This window comes from Gastrolobium bilobum, unplaced genomic scaffold, assembly GCF_033153095.1.
Source record: "Gastrolobium bilobum isolate Gb01-03AN ecotype WA unplaced genomic scaffold, APGP_CSIRO_Gbil_v1 utg24462, whole genome shotgun sequence".
Lineage (NCBI taxonomy): Eukaryota > Viridiplantae > Streptophyta > Magnoliopsida > Fabales > Fabaceae > Gastrolobium > Gastrolobium bilobum.
Genome location: NW_026897771.1, coordinates 244,005 through 264,914, shown reverse-complemented (window position 1 = coordinate 264,914; position 20,910 = coordinate 244,005). Strand labels below are relative to the sequence as shown.

General features: G+C 32.8%; 1 protein-coding gene, 1 long non-coding RNA gene and 1 other non-coding gene across 3 annotated transcripts; all 3 read right to left on the bottom strand.

Moving 5' to 3' along the window:
* Positions 1-146: 146 nt before the first annotated feature.
* Positions 147-219, bottom strand: TRNAE-CUC (transfer RNA glutamic acid (anticodon CUC)). The gene has a single exon. It is a non-coding gene; the product is annotated as a tRNA-Glu (tRNA).
* A 7,545-nt stretch (positions 220-7,764) lies between these two features.
* LOC133310147 (uncharacterized) lies at positions 7,765-9,584 on the bottom strand. Its single transcript, XR_009751407.1, has 3 exons — positions 9,343-9,584; positions 8,862-8,949; positions 7,765-7,979 (listed from the first exon to the last, which is right to left on the bottom strand). It is a non-coding gene; the product is annotated as an uncharacterized LOC133310147 (long non-coding RNA).
* A 3,945-nt stretch (positions 9,585-13,529) lies between these two features.
* LOC133310149 (transcription factor CYCLOIDEA-like) lies at positions 13,530-17,300 on the bottom strand. Its single transcript, XM_061511043.1, has 2 exons — positions 15,660-17,300; positions 13,530-15,555 (listed from the first exon to the last, which is right to left on the bottom strand). The coding sequence occupies exons 1-2, from the start codon at positions 16,720-16,722 to the stop codon at positions 15,503-15,505; spliced, it is 1,116 nt and encodes a 371-aa protein (XP_061367027.1). The 5' UTR covers positions 16,723-17,300; the 3' UTR covers positions 13,530-15,502.
* Between the last annotated feature and the right edge of the window lie 3,610 nt (positions 17,301-20,910).

Sequence of the window (20,910 nt, the reverse complement as noted above, 5' to 3'; positions counted from 1 at the left end):
TACATTATTCAATAAATTAATCGTATCCTTTCTTAAAATGACAACCTTTTTTTTTATGACAAATGGATTTCTCTTTATAAGAATGACCAAGCATACTTATAAACATTAAAGTTGCAGGAAAAATTTGATAAAATCACAAAAGAGTTTTCCGTTGCCGGGACTTGAACCCGGGTCTTTCGGGTGAGAGCCGAATATCCTGACCAACTAGACTACAACGGAGATATGACTTTTATTCTTTTAACATAAATATGGTTTATCTCACTTACTTCTTTGTTTGAAATCTAGGTAATAATGCATTATTAATTAATAAAATATAACAATTGGTTATTGCACTAGTTGTATCTTTATTTTCTTTGAAAAAAAATTTGTTGATTTATTAATTAATAAGTACATGTTATTATATCATGGTACATAAAATGTTTGCAGATGAAAATCCCAAACTTATTTGTCACTATGGGTGTGCATAACAATCTTCCTGGAATGAGTTTTTTTTTTCTAATTTTTGTTCTTAGTAACAAAAATGGATGAGAATTGTGTTTGATAAAGCCATTTTATTTTTTTGTTCCCAGGATGAACCGGTCTTTTTGTGTGCTGGGGAACAAAAAAAAAGAATTAAAAAATTTCTGATTCTTTGTTCCTGGGCACAAAAAGAGAATCAATTTTCTCTCACACTCTCACGACTCCGTACCTACTCACACACCAACACCGAACCATCATTGCTTTCAACTATATCATCAGACGACAAATCCCTCCCTTCACACAGAAGTTGCAAATTTTTGAATTTTTGAAATTGGGGTTAGGGCTCTTAAAGGATTACACGTGAAACAAATTTATTCATCTTATTATAGTGCAGTCCGTTGAAATAAAAATAATTTAATATAGTGAATTATTTTATAGCTCGACCTTGGATCTGGAAAAGTACTGTCTATCTTCGTAGGATTTTTATTTTTTATAGCTCACAAATTTTAAATCCATTCTAGAAAAAATTTAAACAACCATTTTATTTGTAACTCAGAAAACTTCTGTAAACCAATTATAGTGAAGTTTCTGTACAACAAATAGTTCATGTGAGTAACATTTTGGAAATTCAAAAACGGGAAAAAAATAAAAAAATAAAGAAGAAGACGAAGATAGAAAGAAAAAGGAAAAGGAAAAAATGTGTTATCAAACGTAATTATGATTCTCAGAACAAAAATAAAATATGTTAACAAACGTAATTCTGATTCTCAGAATTGTTTCAAGGCACAGAAATAGAAAAGAACCATTTCGTTTCAGAAACAGTGCCAAAAGATAGAATGATTGTCATGCGCAGCCTATATCATGAGCATTTGTGGCTTCCCGATGATAAGCAACCCAGAAGATTATATATACAGAAATGATATATATATACATATATAAAAAGAAAAGAAAATAATTGTATTTGTATACTATAATATAAGAATAAGATTTGCTTACCAAAAAAAAAAAAAAAACAAGATTATTTTTTTTGTCAGGCAGGTTCAAGAAAAGTCCGTGACGGAGGATCACCACCGATGGGCTAAGTGGATCAAATACACCAAGTGGGTTACTATATCTTAACTCAAAATCTTAAGGCATTGGACATGGGTGCTACACCTTAACCGAGTATCACAGGACCCAAGTATTCAACTCGCCTCCTAGCCAATTACCAGGCTAGCTCGAGCCCAACTCGCCTTTGATACCACTGTCAGGCGGATCCAAGGGAAGCCCGTGGGGGGGACCACCACCAAGGGCTAAGCTAAACTAGTCATAGCAAATGGGTCCGACACCACATCTCAACCCAAAATCTTAAGGCATTGGGTTCATGAGTCCTTCCACTTATATACTCTTCTCTTAGCCATTACCAATCAATGTGGGACTCATCACACTTGAATATCTCAACAATTTTCCCCTCAAGTGTGAAACCCAACATTAATATGCTTCCCCTCAACCGAGTACCATAGGACCTAAGTACTTAACCCGCCTCCCAGTCAATCACCAGCCTCAACCGAGTACCCCAGGGCCCAAGTACTCAATCCGCCTCCCAGTCAATCACCAGCCTCAACCGAGTACCCCAGGGCCTAAGTACTCAACCCGCCTCCCAGCCAATAACCAGGCTATCTTGAGCACAATCCGGCTCTGATATCAGAGTCAGGATGGTCCAAGGAAAGCCCGTGGTGAGGGACCACCACCAATGAGCTAAGTGGATCAAATACATCAAGTGGGTCTGACACCACATCTCAACCCAAAAATCTTAAGACATTGGGTTCATGGGTCCCTCCACTTATATATATTTCACTTAGCCCATTATCAACCAACGTGGACTTATCATACTTGAATACTCCAATATTTTTTAAGTTAATTTGTCTTTAAAGTAAACAAATAAAAACATATACATTCTTAATTTATTTTAAAGTGCATCGTGATCTTGAACTGAAAAAATTTAATAATAAATATAATTTTACTTACTAATTTTAAATATAAATTCAATATTAAGTTTTTTTTTTCTTAACGTACATAATATCACTGGTGGGCAATAATTAGTTCCCAATCACGATTTCTGGTTTGTTTGATCTTTAATCTGCCAGCCATTTCTCTTTCACTGTCACATGTTCGTACTTTCAAATTTTCAATATATTATTAAAAAACAAAGGATGTAATCAGCCCTTTACAATCAGATTGAAACGCAATTACAAGGGATATAATTTGGTAGTACACTCACTAGAGGAAAGGAATAAAACACGAAACATCTTGGGCAGAATAACACTACTGCTAGGACATGTAACATATAGTATAGCCCTCCCCAGCAAGTACACATCTTAAAAGAAGTTTCCCACACAAAAAAAAATTTAGGCTTTCTTTTGTAAGTTTTCGGAACAGGTAGGACTTATTTTTCGGAATAGGGCTGTATTTTTTATTTTATTTTTGAATTTTCTTAAGGTATCTTTTGTATTTTTTCGGTAGGACAATTGAAAACTAATTCTTTCAAAGCGTAAAGATCACTGAAGTGAATTTTACCTCTATTAATAAAAAAAATTCATAAACATAATCAAGAATTAAATTTATGTTAATATGTGTATGAGATCAAATTATTTACTAACTACGCCGGACTTTATTGGTTGCAACATGGCTATATTAGAAATGCCTTGGCTAGTTCAATACCTTATATAGTTTATTATAGAAAGTTTAAATCCTCGAATTATATTTCAGTATATAAAAGTGTACAGTATGTATTGACAAACTACAGTCTTCTTTATGGTTCAGTCATGATTGAGACGAAAGGGTTGCTTTTTTACGGTTTTAATTCTTCTTAAGGGAGTCCAATCAAAACCGTCAAAAGACGAGTCCTTTTGGTCAAACTTTGGCTTTGCTAATAATGTTAAAGGGGATTTTTATGATATCCTCTACATGGCTAGGGTTGATATTCCTACATTTTAAGGGTACGCAGGGGACGGTCAAAATCGTTTCATTGGCAGTCAAAGAATATTATATATATCATATGTGATCATTTGCATTTATTAGCCGAACCCAAGCTATATCTTTGCTCTAGTATTGTGTTTCTATATATATATATATATATATATATATATATATATATATATATAGTAGTTTAGCGTATATAAAAGTCATGTATATTTTCTTATTTAATTAATTATATAATTTAGTTTTCATTGGAGAGCATTTTTTATGTTCCATAACTCCCATTAATTAGGTGGTTTTTTTGTGAAAATAGAGAAAGTAAAAAGGGAAAGGGAAAAAATAACAAGAATAAAAAGAAAAAGAAAAAAATGTTCTTGTAAAAGACAATTTCGAGTTTTAGGTGCCCCGAACCTTAAAAATTATTCCGGTTTTCGCTGTGTGCTTTACATACGAATTACAATAAATATATTTGGGGTCGCGATATTTAACAAAAGAAAAGTTAAAATTGATAATAAAATGAACATATTGACAAGTAGGTTGCCTTTTTAGATTATAGTGGTAATTAAGTAAAACTCTACAAGACTCTATCTTTGATTAGGAGAAGAATTTTTGTGAGTCATGTAACTCCATCAATCTTTGACCATTAAAATCCAAATCCAAATACTGCATATGAGGATTGAAGTATACATGCAAGCACTATATTATTCTCTGCTAGTTAGTCTCTCATCAAGTCATGCTTGCACAATATTTTGAGGATTTGAAATCAATAGCAGAAGTTCAAGACAAGAATATACACTCGCCACTTAATAACATTCATTTCACTTTTTTCTAATTTTTTCAATGATTTGTCAATTATTTGATACGAGAACGACAAAGTTATTCCTACTAAATTTTAAATTTTATTTATTCAAATTTGTGATCAACACTTAGCATTTGATCCACATTCTTGGTAGTTATATATAAAAGTCATTTAAAAAAAAAATCAAGCATTTTAGTTATAAACTTTTTTTCAAAGTAAAAGGAATTGGGCAAGCAAGCATGCACTTGTTATGCATAGTTGATCATGAAACAAATTAGAAAGTGTTAATTGCAAAACAAATTAGTGCGTAGACTCTAAAAAGCAACATGTGGCTGGTAAGGTAGCTGGTGAATTAGGTAAAAAATGATAAAGTGGGTATAGCTAGGTATGCATGACAATATTCTTCATGTGGAAGAGACACAAAATTAAAAGATAGCTGAAGACAGGGATGGGTCATGAACAACAGCTAGCTTACATATACCAATGAGACACTGCTCTGTATATATATATATATATGAAATGAAACCGTACCAATTTCGAATTTTCTGATCAAGGACACTTTTGTCAGATTGATTTAATTAAGAACTTGATTTCTCCACAATATAATATTGGGTTCATTATAGCTCTGCTCATTAGCTTTGCAGTAAATATTTATATTTTTTATTTGTTTGTTGCAAAAGGCCCAGAGATAAGACGTACTGCACGGTGGATCTGCATGCCAATTGCCATGCACTCATGATGATCTTTCTCTCTCAATCTCTTTCTGAATTGGGTAGTAAATTGCAAAAACTACATCCAACCCAAATCAAATCGTCAAGGGTGATCTTTTTTGCAGTCTCTCTCAAACAGTCACTTTTCTAAATATTGCAGAATGCATGCCAGAACCTAAGGAAGTGACTTTTTCCAACAAGTGCAGTAATTAATAATCGAACACTTGAGCATATAGTATGCATCCTCATTTGCTATATGTTGTACCCTCTTAATTTATCTCTCCCTAGCTTAGCTCAGATCTCTCTTTCTATTTCATTTTTTTTTAAACATATCCTAATTAATTCTTTGAAACAAATAAGCTCTTTTCGATATTTTCACAGACTTTGACTTTTTGAACTGGCTATATATGAGATTATTTTGAAGTGTAGAGCGGGTTAAGAATACAGATTTTATGTCATTTACAAAGATGATACGTGTGGATCGAATCGAAACCCTTTTCTTTCCCCTATTGAACTATCGTACAGTAACTAAACTAGTAGCATTTGGTGTCAGATCTCTCGTTCTAACTCTTATTCTCATCTCTCAAGGTTATTATCACTGTGCTTTTCAACTGTTCTTGCGAGTAGTTTGTTCGCTTGAGGTTATATATATATTTACGTACTATTGCAGCTTTCATACTGAACATTATGCTGCTCATGTTCAAGAAAGTTCTTCTTGGAGGTAACTATATATATATATATATAACTTCAGTATCTTTATCTTTCAATATTTGTGTGTGTGTGTGTGTGTGTCTCTCTGAGTGTTTATGAACTTGAGCTTCTTTCATTGTTTCATGTGAAGTCTTAATCGCTCAAGCTAGACACTACCTCACTGTTTGTTGCATTGTACGTGTTATTTTTCACCGTGTATTCTATGTATGGATGTGGGTCTACCAGGGTACTTTTCTTTGGGAATTTGGCAACTTCAAACTCTCTCTTTTTTCTCATGTATGCAGTGTTAATGGATGAAATCAAAATGTTATTTCAGTATTTCGTGACATGACAGAGGAACCAAAGTTAATTATGAGAGGATTGTTATTCAGTCCCCCCCCCCCCCTCCTCAATATATGAGTCTTTTCATTTCTTTTTTATTTCATCATCTGAAAGCTTTGAACCTGTTCAGCAAAAAGGGAGGGGGGGGGGGGGGGGGGGGGGGGGGGAAGGAACACTAATTAAAAAGTTCAAATAAAGATTTTATTGAAATTTAAAACGTAAGAGAGGAACATTATATATAGTTAAAGTAGAAATTAGTTTTTTGTTTTATATATTTATATTTTAGAACTAGCATCTTTGTGTTATGGTAGTTGATGGTATTGAAATATATATACTTGTTATTATTATGGTTTCGTCTTACGGCCACTGCTAAACTACACACACACATATATATAAAAATATATATATTCTCTTTTGCAACTTTTCAGTTTGAAGATATCGACATTTTGATGATAGAATGAGGAGACAATTTGGAAGCGAGCCATGTAAAAAGGTCACTGCCATCTGGGTGAGCTATGATTATCTGAAATGTTGTTTTTTAATATATTTTTATTTCTATGCATAACACTTATTTTTAACTTAAGTATTATTAATAGGAATTACAAATATATTTAAATTTCTTTTTTCTTATGTTTTCTTAATATTCAGCTGGTAGAGAAGTATTACTCTTTGAAATGATTTTTCTAATTAATCGGATAGAATATTGTGTCTGTCTTTTTTTTATGTCTACTCTACATACTTATCTCCAATATCCTTAAGTTAGAATCACAATCAATCTTCACCTTTAGTGCCTACCACCCTTTCTCACAACAAGTTTTATGTTTGTTACTAGAACTTCTGAAATAAACCTTTGTTGTTAGCAAAATGCAAGAATTGTTTTCAATAAAAATTTATTTGGCCCTTTCTAAGTCATACTATTGTTGTTGAGAATGGTATTGCGGAGCCCAAAACCCTTTGCAAAAGATTCCTCCACCAATAGACCAAATGACAAACCACAATAAGTGGGTCGACACCACATCTCAACCCAAAATCTTAAGGCTGTAGGTTTAGGGGTCTTTTGCACTTATATGGTCATCACTTGATTCATGTTTAACCGACGTGGGAGTTCATTACTACTTACACTTGAATATTTCTAACATCCTCTTCTCAAGCATAAGACCCAACATCATACTCCCCCTTAAGGGCAACTTTTGTAGAAGTATTTTCTCTTCAAATAATATGGTCACACTAGCCTTCTGCGGAGGCTTCTTCAAGTACTTCACCATCTACATATACTCGGCCCAACCACAGCGGTTGCTCTGATACCACTGTTGAGAATGGTATGGGGGAACCCAAGACCTTTTGCAAAAGATTCCTCCTGTAACATCCTCATCTCGAGCCGGTTCAATTAACATACATATGATACAAACAGAAACAGCGGGAGACTTAACTTACGAAAATTCGGGCTAACTTTTTGTTTTTCTTTAATCCTTTGTCACATGACATATCACATTACATACTTCTTCTAATTTAATTCTTATTTGACGGAGAAGAAAATCGGACAGAATAACCTCTGTAAATCGGACAACTAGGGATTTGCAAATCCCACTCTCAAGGTACCCTGATAGACAATTTATACAGTATATGCTTTCAGACATACCAGATATCCATATAGGATCATATACCCATCCATGGGCGCATGCATAACTTGGCTTCGTGCCACTATGTCTAACAGCATGCAATCCAACACATAAACATAAACGGAATACTACATCATCATATCAACATGCCTGAATACTCAAATGTACATGCATCCAACTGAAAGATATGTACAAAATATATACAAGCCATATATAAAATAAAGGATCAGACATCATGATCACTAAATGAATAGAACACTATACAACAGTACATGTTCTCCAAAAATAACATTTATAATAAATAGTAAACTCCGGTTACCCAGAACTCCATATCCTCATACTAGTACCTCTAGCCACGGGTAGTGTCCTTGTCCCATGAGGGCTCTTTAATTAACTGTGTTCCTGAAATCATATCCCCAAACAGGGTTAGAGACAAATCTCTAGTAAGCTCCAGGTTTATAGAGAACTCTCCATACCCTGGGCTCACTTCCTGCATGACAGTCAGATACATAATATACAAAAACATCATATATCATACTATACTGAACATATCTCGTATAACATATCATTACTAAACAAAGCATATACACAAATCTTATCAGAGACGTATGCAGTCATTCCCAAGGGGATGACCCCAAGCGGAAATCAACGCACGTAACAAATATCATATACAAAAATCATCACAATAATCACATCAGAACAAAGCATATCATATCAGAGATGTACGTAGTCATTCCCAAGGGATGACCCCAAGCAGAAACCAACCTACATGTTCCCAAGGGAAGACCCCAAGCGGAACCAAAAACATATCAGAGATGTACACTATCAGTCCTGAGGGATGACCCCAAACAGACATCAGTGCACATAGGATCAATGGCCAAAGATCATCACATAACAGAGTGTACACAATCAATCCCAAGGGAGGACCCCAAGCGAAACTCAACATATAACAGATATATACACAGTCAGTCCCAAGGGAGGTCCCTAAGCGGATATCAGTGCATAAACAAATCAATGTCCATAAATCATTACAGAAATCATATTGAAACATATCAAAGTAAACACATTAAAAGATATCAAAGTAAACACATTAAAACATATCAAATTAAACACATCAAAACATATCAAATTTAACACATCAAAACATATCATATCACATCATCATATAACTCTATATGAATGCTTCTATATCAAATATCTCATACATATCATGCAACCTGACCACAGTCCGTACACTATGGCGAAACACAAAGTAGGAGCGAACCCCATAAACATAGAGCTTACCTCTCAAAGCTGTATAGATGGCCTACCCAACAATCGAGTTACCAAGCCTCCTCTGATATAGGATCCTCAACAAGACTCTTAGGCGCACCTAGAATAGGGAATCCATACAAATATCAATAAAATGGTTCAAAGTCAAGAAGTTAACCAGACACACCATTTATTGATTTCATCTTTTACTTATCAAATATTTCTTAACTATTCATACATATGGTATTGTTCATCTCTACGGTACTATTCATGTATACGTCATTATTCACGTATACGGTACTATTCATATATGTCACTATTCAAAAATACAGTATCTCAATTTTTCCAAATACATTTTCACTGTTAAAATCTTCATCTGAACACTTTTCTCAACATAAGCCAAGCCTCAATCAAGCTTTAACATGCTCAATCAAACAAAACTTTCTAAATTAAAACTTAAATTCAATCTTCCTCAAAACTCAAAGAAAACCTGGATTTCTCAACATAAACTTACCTAGAACGAAATGGAAGGCTTACTTCAAGCTCCCATGGCTTCAAGCTCCATCAAAATCCCCATTATCCATGAAATCCAAAATCTTAGATGAGGAAGATCTCTCTTTATAGTGAAACCCACCCAGAAATACTAGTACCAATGGATTCCTCTCGAAATTCTCACAAGTTTGGCTTTGGAACGGAGTGATTTGGAGGTCTCTAGCTCAAGTTATGATCCTTGGAAGATTTGATTTCAAACTTCCATTTTCCTTCTCTCCGCCACTGTCGTCCGCGAGGAGAAATAAGAATGAATCGTAAGTTTTTTAGAAATTTCACTTATATAGGTCAAGTTAAATTCAACTGGATAAATGTTTATCTAACTACACACCTCCAGTCATTACCAAACTTTACCCAATGGACTAGAATATTTTTCTAATCATATTTTTAACTTTACTTTCACTTTTCGGATAACTTTATTTACCCGCATTTTTATCTATTAACTGTCATTTTAACTCCTTTTTCACCAAAGAACTTTATTTCTTTTACTTCTAATTATTCTTCAACATTAAATCCACAACTACTAGTGAGGGCTATTATACCTCCACAATAGACCAAATGATAAACCACAATAAGTTGACTGACACCACATCTCAACTCAAAACTTAAGGTTGTAGGTTTATAGGTCTTTTGCATTTATATGGTCCTCACTTGGATCATGTTTCATTATTACTTACACTTGAATATTTCTAACAATTGCTGAAACGACTAAAATTCGTACAATTTTAGTTGCTAAAGCGCCATTGAAGAGAGAGAAAGCTAGGGATTTGGTATTCGAATCACGGCCATACTATTGGCATCTTGGGCATCAACCACGTTCAACAAAACTATTTTACAAGAGTCATAACAAATAGAGTGAACAAAAAATATTCAAACTCACAAGGGATTTCGATCTTATCTGCTTCTCTATCTTTGTTTTCGTTGATAAAGAGAAAGGGTGGGAGGAGAGAGAAATGGTGAGAGGCAATAAGGGGAAACAAAGGGATAAAATAGTTTATTTTATCTCGCAAATCTCCACTGTTGGATGAGATTATAATCTAACTGTGTTGAGAGGTGAAGGTAAAGGTAGGAAAAATAAAAGTAGTAGATAGAATAACCTAACACACACATACATATATATATATATATATATATATATATATATATATATATATATATTAGTTTGTCGGATGTACTATGACTGCACCTAAGAATTGGTGTAGTTACTTTATGTACTACCTGTAGTACATAGTTAAATTTCTGAAAAATAGAGGAAATGTATCATGTATTACCCGTAATACATAGGTAACTCCACTAATCCTTAGGTGCAGTCACATTACAAGTCATTTTGGCTATATATATACGGAGAGAGATCATTTGACTCTAGAGTAAGACTTATAAGTCTTACTCCTTATCTCAGCCCTTGATTTTTATCCATCCAACAGTTATAGTTTAGGAAATCATATTAATTAATTAATTATTAATTACATTACAAATGACAACCGTTGATTTCCGTCCATCAACGGCTAAGATGAGGAGTAAGACTTAAAAGTCTTACTCTGAAGTCAAAAGAACCCTCCTTATATGTATATATATGGAAAATTATACTCTAATGTTATATAAGTTTTATCTCTCATGTTACACTCATATAAAAAAATGTGCCTCAATTTTTTTTCCTTTTTTCTTTTTCTTTTAAAAATTGATGCACCCCACTTAATTTATTTCACAACATAAAATAACTTCTCTCCTACAACATAAGAAAAATACAGCCATATATATATATGGTTTTATGAATATAATGTTGCATTGTGTTATGTCATAGACACATAAATATTATGAGTGTCACCATTTTTATTTTTTGCATAACCATGTTTATATGGTATATTCTCATATTCTCCATAATACATTTTTTCATAATTTCTTTTCTTTTCTGGTTGACTAGTCCCTTGAAGTAATTTTTGATTATTCATCAGATGATATATATATATATATATATATATATATATATATATATATATATATATATATATATTCAGCACGAATTTGTTTGCTCCCATATTGATCCTTATACTTTTCAATTTGATTATGTTTACTTATTGAACCATAAGTTCTCCAACCATCTTTGACCACCATTTAGAAAATTGCTCCACGTAACCTTTCTCAACCACAAATTTTTTTCGCCCTTTGACGATTATGATTCCACTTTTCATGAGATTACAACTCATATTCTACATACTTCTAGCGTGGTGGTGAACAGAACCCTTCCAGATAACTCATAACTAATTAACTTTACTCTTATATTGGAGTGATGCACATGCATACAGGCAATAGAATTATATATTTGGAAGCTGGGAAGGAAGCAAGGGCATCATAACAAGAATGGAAGACCAAAAGGAACGAGCCAAGGTTGAGGACCAACCATGCACCCCTGACCCTGACCCTGACCCTATCAAATTTCCTCTCCTGAAAGCTAGGCAAGTACCTATCTTTTTCTTCCTAATAAGCTATAGCACATTTAACTAAGAAGAGCGCTAACTCAACTGATTTAATTAAAAGAATGATCAAAGTGTTGCTCAAAACCAAACAAGGATCTATTCTCAGCATATGATTTTTCTCACAAGAAAATGAATGGTGTGATTGTTCTCCCTTCTTGTAGTTGATAAGACATCTTGTTTTTATAGTTAGTTCCGTATGTATATTTACATTATTAGTCTCTTCTACTTTTGTATTAGTTTTTGTTGTTGGAGATATAAAAGACTAAACTTTTGGGGTTGTAGGCTTGTTAACATGGATTAGAAGCCTTCTCAACCATATAAAAATTTAAATATTAAAGGCTTTGATATGTTGCTAAAAGAACATCATATCAGAAACGTAAATAAATTTTAGAAGAAAACCAAAACATAACTCGATTAATTTCTACTTTTAACATCTTTACTCCTGGGTACCAAAGCTTCAATGCTTCCAAGACAAGGAAATAGTGATAATATGGTGAAAATCTATAGGGAGAAAATATGAAAACAGAAGAAAATGGATCCTCAAGAAGTTATCACATACAGATCTCGTTGATTTTTCTCAATAATGAGGTTAACACTTCAGGAAAAGAATTAGGTATACGTCTTGTACGTACTGATGATTTCCTCTTTTAAAAGATTGAGTTTAGGATAGCTCTGAGTGTTTGTTGTAAAGTAGAGTCCCATCACTAAACTTCGTTGATGTCAGGTCTCAAGGTTTAGTTTCAGGATCTGAATGAAAAAGAAATAAATGAATGTCTGCGAGAAACAAAGTGAAGGAAATGAGAGATTCAAATATATATTTCATTTCCATTGGTCCTGTAATGTTGGATATAAGCCAATCCTTTTAGCCTTAACCCAACAAAAGTGAACTTTGGAATTGTTGCTTTGCTGCTTTGCTTTCTCGAAGGGCTTAGGAACCTTCTTCACCAAGTGCTACACATTATGCATGAGTACCGCTCTGTGTTCTTCTACATGATTAAATCGTGTTTATATATATATATATATATATATTTAATCCGTGTGTTGATTTCGTCATGTGTTGGCAGGTAGGTTCATTCAGTTCAAGATCCCTAAAATAGTATATATTAAAAGTTTAAACGGCCTAATAAGTTCTTTCACTAAACCTACCATCCCAACGTCAATATATATTCTAGTCTATTTAACTTCTCTCATTGCAAGTGTCTAAAAAACATCTCTCTTGAGTGATTTTCTATTCATACTGATTATTGATACCACTTCTAAATTCAAGTTGTCCCTCACTCAATTTTAACTTTTCCTATATCAAACTTAAATAAAAACATATGGACCAATATTGTGTTGTTCATATTATGCATACTTAGTTAGGATTGTGAGTTCCATAATAAGACTTGTTGTGAGTCGTGTTATACACACACACACGTTATTATACCTACTTGTTTTTCTGTCTACCAACACCATTGAATCAAGATCTTTAGAGGAGAGAGAAAGGGTGAAGGTTAGTTGAGATTCTGATATAACGATATTGGAAATAAGTAAGCAAGGTAGACATTAAAAAAAGGTAGGTAGAATATCTTATTCCATATATATATTATAATGTGGGAATTTCCATATTATTACATTATATATACCTGCTCAGAAGAAGATAGCTAGCCAAGTCCTTCTTGTATCTCATCATCAGATAGTGGATATATTTGTGGAGCAATGCTTGGAATGGATTGAAGAAACAACAAGCATCCACCAATTTCAAATTGGTCTAGACTAGTTGCAGATGTAACTCCCCATATAAGCAAGCTAAAACAGTTGCACAACAACTATAGTTTACAACTACATGTAAGTCATCCAATAAAGGAAGATACATCAAGTGTACTCGAGAACCTGATGTATCCGGCATCATTGGGATGTTGTTGAATAACCACATTCATGGCATCTTGTAGAATTTCTCGGAACATTTCCTTTAACCAAGTTTAATAGATTGTCCTTTGAAACACATTGTTAGTGGCACTGCTCCTGATAATTGTTAATATATAGTTCATATTGTTAATTAACTAACCTAACACAATTGAAATTTAAATAGAAAATATAGTAGCATAATAAATAAATACATACACTATATATACTGGATTTGGAATAATGTGTGTTGAAAATAAAAAAAAACTGATCTCAGATGAAAATTTTAAAGAAAGATAGAATGAGAAGAAGATATCAGTCTGCTTAGATGGAGAAAAAGAGAACATATCAGTACTCAGTATATATATCACCTTCAAGATTTAAAAAAAAATTACAATTGAAAAATAAAAATTACATAATTATAAAAAGGGATAAATCATACACCCGAGTCTTATATAATATGCAAAGATGAAAACAATTGAAAACTTAAATAGAGAAGGTTCCTTTAATGTACAAGATCATCTTTACTCTTTCCCTTGTGATTATCTATCTATCTATCTATCTATCTATATATATATATATATACATACATACATGTAGTTGCTGATTTTCTCTCACAATAGATAGAAGAGGTCTTAGAATTCCAATGGGAAATAAGTATTATATATGGACTCTGTAAAAGATGAAGATTCTTCCTTTTGAGTGAAAGAGCATGCCAATAAAATGAAGACATATGAATTATATGCATTTACATTGATTCACACGCTTTATCATATGTGTATATGTAGGAATTAAGGCTTGACATGCTAATATATTTTGATACAAAGGAATAAAAATCATGCCCACTTCCATAATAATTATATTATAGCTACACTTTCACTATTTCTTCAGTCAGTCTGTGCATTTTGCAAATTAGGATATTCCACCATACCATCAGATCTTGTATATATAAATTCATAATGATAAAGATAACTAAACTTACTTCATAGGGAAACAAAAAGAAAGATCAGATGTTGTTAACTTGATACTGTTAAAACAAAAGACAATGTTTGAGATGAAGCAAAGCATCCTGTGAAAGAAATAAAAAAGACTTGAATACTTGTACAAAATAACTCTAGGCTTTTCACATTCTTGTGTGATTTTTATTGTATCTGTTGTGAAATTTTAAAGTGGACATATTTACACTCTTCCTTGTTTGTTTCATGCATATATATATATATAAAAGTCTCTTCATATGGATATTCATTTTATCTGAATTTCTTGTTAATTTGCAAAATTTCAAAATAAAAAATTTCTTACAGGATAATTAATTAATAATCTAAATCCGCAAATGCTTGCCCAACATCTATAGGTCAACCTCAAACAAAAGCTCAAAGATCTTGAATTTTCTTCAGTACCTCCTCCTCTTATGACCAATAATGCTGGAAAAGTTTCTGACCATGGAATATATTAGTCAATATAGAATATTATCAAATTATATAAATATTGAAATCTGCTAGAGGGGACATTTTATTTATAAATATAAATTGGAATTAATATAATGTCAGCCACACTTTCAATAATGGACTGAAATAATACACGCAGCATAGTTTGTGCCAACTGTCACATGCCCTTAATTGGCTGATCTTGAGCAAAAATATCAAAATGGAATATAGGACAGAAAAAGGTTACTGGTGGAAAAACACATAAAGATGCCTCCATGATTCCTTGTCAAAGCACAAGAGAGTTCATTCAGATATCAGATAACGCTGAAAAACTAACATATTACTATAGACGGGGATTGTTGCACTCTTCCCAAGATTTTCCAATGATTTGAAGCCCTAAAAAATCAATACTAAAATCTGTAAATACCACTAAAATCGCAAGTGATTGATTTCAAGTAAGAATTTTTTTTTCTCTTGTTCATAAAGAAAAAAACACATACCTGTAGATAGATTCATGCTGGCTATTGCACAAAAGTTGGAGCGGCCATTGGAACCATTAGCATCCCAATTTGGAGACAAATTGGGGAAGGAGTGATAGTCACTTGTGTTAGAACTTGGTTCCTTAGGGATCACAATGTTTTGGTGATGAGAATTAGACATTAAAGATTGCTTCAACTTTCTCTTGATCACAATGGATTGCTCAATAACGGTGAAGTCATCTCTGGCAGTGTCTTCAGTTTGAATGGGTGACCTCATCAATTGGTTCAGGATTTGAGGATTTTCAGTTGCAGGGCACTTTTTCTTCATGTCTTGTACCTTCCCAGAACCACTTGTGTTAATGTTGCACATCTTGTTACTTGTCCTTTCCCTTGCTCTTGCCCTTGCTTTTTCCCTTGTTTCCTTCATCTTTGCTCGAACACAAGCAGGTTCTTTCTGTGCCCTCTTCATCTTATTCCTCTCTTTGGAATCTACTAGTTCTGGAGTAGTATCACTGTTGTCTTGGTTGATCATAGAAACCACTTCGCCATCTGAAGAGGAGGAGAAGCTATTGTTAAAACCAGTGCTACTGTGCTTGCTAAGAATTAGTTCCTTAATTGCTTTCTTGGATTTGGTGAAGAGCCACTCAAGGGTGTTGCTTGCTTTGTCAAACCCTAAGGTGTCTTGAAGATCAAAGAACTTGCGTGCGATCTCAATGGACAATCTCACCCTTCTGTCCCTCAAACCCTGAGATGTGTGAATCTTGCTGTGCCTATCTTTCTTTGCAGGTTTCTTTTTAAGAGAATTGGAAATATTCCCATAATGTGAACCAGTACTAACATCATGTTTGAGCATTGCAGCAGCACAGTCTGCAACAGCCCAATTGGTAAGTGTTTCTGGGATTATTGGAGCATGATGAGAGGGTAAATATGGAACAGAAAGTGGATCATGAAGAAAGGTGGTGTTATTTGCAGAAGCATTTTCAGGGTTAAGGTAAGTAAAAGGAGGGTATGATGAAGAAGATGAAGGGAAACAAGGGTAGTAAGAAGAAGGGCCTGAAGAGCTGTTGTAAGTGGAAGGGAACATCTGCAAACTTTGCAATTGATTCCAATGGACAAAAACCCTAGCTTCTCTGGGTTGAAGAGCTATAATGAACAAGAGCTTTGCCTGAGTAAAAGATTTATACAAATCTTTTACTGAGCACTATAACAAATCCCAGAAAAAAAGAAAGAAAGAAAGTGGTTTCAGAGAAACTGCTAAGAGGAAGAATTTCATTTAGACCAATGATGGAACTGGATTTTGCTTTACACAGTTTTCATTATAATGCAAATACACCTCCATATTTATCTGAGTGTGCTGAACCAGATACCATGGAGGTGGGGACTAGAGAGAGAGAGAGAGAGAGAGCAGACATATAGTAATAGTATTAAGTAGCAGAGGATAGGACACACATAATTAGTGGATTGTGTTGTGTGCCACATTATGTGCAAGCAACGTAAGCAGTGCAGGGTCAAATCATTCAACTTTTGAGCCCGTTATATACTTGTGTGTATATATGTTATGAATGTGAATGTTTGGTGTAGATTGATAGGGTTAGGGTTATCCGTAGTTTTGCAGAGAATTTGAAGGAATATTCAAGAATTAAAAGTATGTTTACGTTAATATACATGCTTAATTAATTTTTTGTTGCTGAAAAAAGGAGGTGAAGGGTGGGTCTCCTGCTGCTCAAGAAATTAACGAGAGAGATCGGATTCACGTTTCTGACCCAATTAAGGACCATGAAATTAAAGTAACAGTACGAAGCTGTGTAAATTATAGTGTAACTTTTTAAAATTTAGGAAATGTGAAATTACTCTATTCTAAGAATAGGGTTTATCATAAGCTTAAGAGTAAAATTCAAAGCTTTTTTTTTTGTTGATGTTGTTGCATGTTATCAATTAAACCAAACTTGTTGTTTCCAAGTATATCGTCTTTAGAAGGAATTTAAAATTTTAATTTCGAAGACCTGCTTCTGGAATCGGATTAGTATATTTGTTGGCATCGCCTCAATTTTTAATTTACTGATATGTATAATTTTGTATTAAAATAGCTTTTATTTAATTATAATGTATAAAATTTTCCAACACTTACAAACTTGCTTAAATTGTATTGAAAGTTATGAAATGAGCAAAAAAGACAAAGTGGTAATTACAAAGATTAGTGTTCTTTTGACTGGGGCCGTACCACCTAGTGTCATTTTCAATCTCTGACACCAATTGCTCTGCTGCAAGGTGGGGGTTACTTCTTCTTCTCTGATCAAGCAGTTTGTAAATTACGAAGTGTAGTTATAGTGGTTACAAATTTACCATATAACAAAAGGTATTAATATAACGGCTTTATTAATCTTATATTGTAGGAAAGAAGTTCTCTCCTACCATAGAGACAATTATGGGTGGGGTTCACTCATTTATAAAAAATAAAAAAATTAAAATTAAACTACACAGAAATCAATGAGTATGTAGAAAAGAGTATTATCTTATGTTGCATAAGAATAATATTTCCCTTAATATAATGGCTGTTAGTCTTTCATAATCTAGTTATTTGGGTTTGCCCCACCATGACCAATGGGAAAGAAAATATAATAATAGTAGCTGGTACTACATACTTGTGAATCCCAACTTGGATCTGAAAATCAGCACTGTGCGTTTGAAAATGGTTTGAAATAAATCTGTCTGAGCGGATATGAAGGCTTTGATGCTGGCATTGCGCTCAACATTTTCCTCTCTCTCTCTCTCCCTGACCAACTAAATAAAGTAAAGTCATGGAGGATCTTAGGTTACTTTTCTCAAAAAGCCATCCAAAAGGGGAATATAACTATCTCTTGACCTCATTCTTTTACCCTCCCCTTTGTAGTAAACTAGAAAATAGAAATCACCATTCACCATTCAGAAATCACCATTCACAAGTATACTAGTATAGTTACTATATATAGTATGATTTTAAATTTGTTAATAATATATATGCCACAACCTTTACACCGCATGCACAATGGTTCATGATCTTCAAAATGTAATTACAAATTTGCATAATTATAACTTAATCATATTGAGAAATATAATATTAAATTATTAAAGTGACTTTTATCTAATATTTTTAATTTTTTGGTTGAATTTGTTTTTTTATATGATACAAGAGTCTTTGTGTGGAGGCTAGAAACTCATGAATTTGATCCTTACTCTCTCATTTTATTAATAAATAATTAAATATTATGAATTTTTTTAGCAGAGTTAGGTTAGTTTGTGTATTATCCACCTTTGAAGTTTTATAAACTCTTGTATGAATTAGTGCATTAAAAAAATATAATATAAAATTATTAATACAGTATTTAATTACCTAATAATTTAAACTTGTAAGTTGAATTGGTTGATTTAAAAAACATATTTAAAATTTGGAGTAAATTAACTAGGCCAATTAATTTAAGTCAACTTATTAATTATTTTTAATATTTTATTTTTTTAATGTTTTTATAGTTTTTTATTGTTAAATATAAACAAATATATTCTTACCTGGATATATTAAATTCTAACTCTCGTATAGGAACATCCGTAACTTGCCACTTGTTTTTAATAACGACAACATTTTACATTTATTGTGCAAGATATTCTCAGGCGTTCTTAAAGTAATAAATCGAAGTCGTTGTTGTTGGTGATTAACCTCAAATAGTATTGTTACGTTCACTAAAAATTATGTAGACTTATCATGAGTAGAAAGTAGAACAGGCAAGTATCCCATTAACATATCCATTGGAAAGTCAATTTACAAAAAGTTGATATTAAATAATTGATAATTAATTTAGGACTCAATCAAGATTATGATACTTACTTCTTTTTTTTTTTTTTTGAGAAACTAATTATGATAGTTACTAACTTGAGTTATAAATTGTTAAAATCACAAAAACACCTAAACACAAATATATCATTGTTGGGAATTCAAGTTTGAGTATCAGTTAGAAATGTGCTAACTGAGGACCAAGGATTCATAAATCCAATATCTTATAGTTTTGAGTTTAGATGTGGTGTCTAAGCCCACTTGTGATAGAGAGTTTATACTTTATAGCTTAACTCATTTGATGGTAGATTTCCTCGTACCATGCACTCCCTTGTTACCCAACATTGGTATCAGAGTCAATGGTTGATTGGACCATGTGCGAGCCGCATATTTAGAGATGATGTGATTAGTGTTCAGGTTTGTTAGTCTTCCAAACTCATGATAAGGAGGCAAAGTCTTGATGAGTGGAGCCACGCCTTATTGTAATTCCATAAATACTTAAAGAAAACTCCACTTGAAAGAATGTTATAATCTAAGTGCGAATAGTAAAGTCTCACATTGGTTAGAAATATTCTAAATGAGGATCATATAAGTAAAATGACTTATTTTGAAGTGTATTAGGATTTTGGTTGAGATGTAGTGTTTGAGATCACTTATTATATAAAGTCTATAACTTATCCCATTTTATGGCAAATCTACCCGTATCATGGGCTCCCCCCAAAAATAATTAGGAGGAAAAATTGTGTGTTGGAGAGAAATCGCCTATTTACATAACCTTAGATATTTTACCTATCATTTTGTTTGGGTTGTTTTAGTAAATTTTTTTTTTTTTTTTTGTAATAAAGAAGGAGGCAAGGTCCTATAACAGAACAAAACTAAGAAACTACAACTAAGTTTTAGTAAATTATTTTCGATATTCTTATATCTCTTTCATTTTTGGTTTTAGGATTATTTAATTTTTGGGAGTTATTAATCTTATGTTACATAAGATAGATATCTTATGTGGGTGAAGCAAAGTTGTGGGGCCCACAATTAAAAAAAAATCAAAAATGAAGAGAAAAAATGAGCACAAAATTTCATGAGTGTACAACATAAGATAGTTGTCTTATGTGATATAAGACAACTATTTCCCTTAATTTTTATAACGAAACATATGGTAAGCCATATCAAAGATATTGTACTAGCTAGGTAAACTTGATTTGGATATCAAATTCGAATTACGCTATTGCGGATGACTCCCCAATATAGTAAGTCTAACTCACTCAATATTATCGGGATGATTGAGAAGCTATCCTCTTTTTTCTAACACGTGATTGCTAAATCAAATTCATGTCTGATATCCCTTACACGCAAGGTGGTAAAATTCACATCATAGTTAACTCGCAAGATATTTTTTTAAATTATATAAACGAACTTATGATACATCATTCAATTATATATATATATATATATATATATATATATATA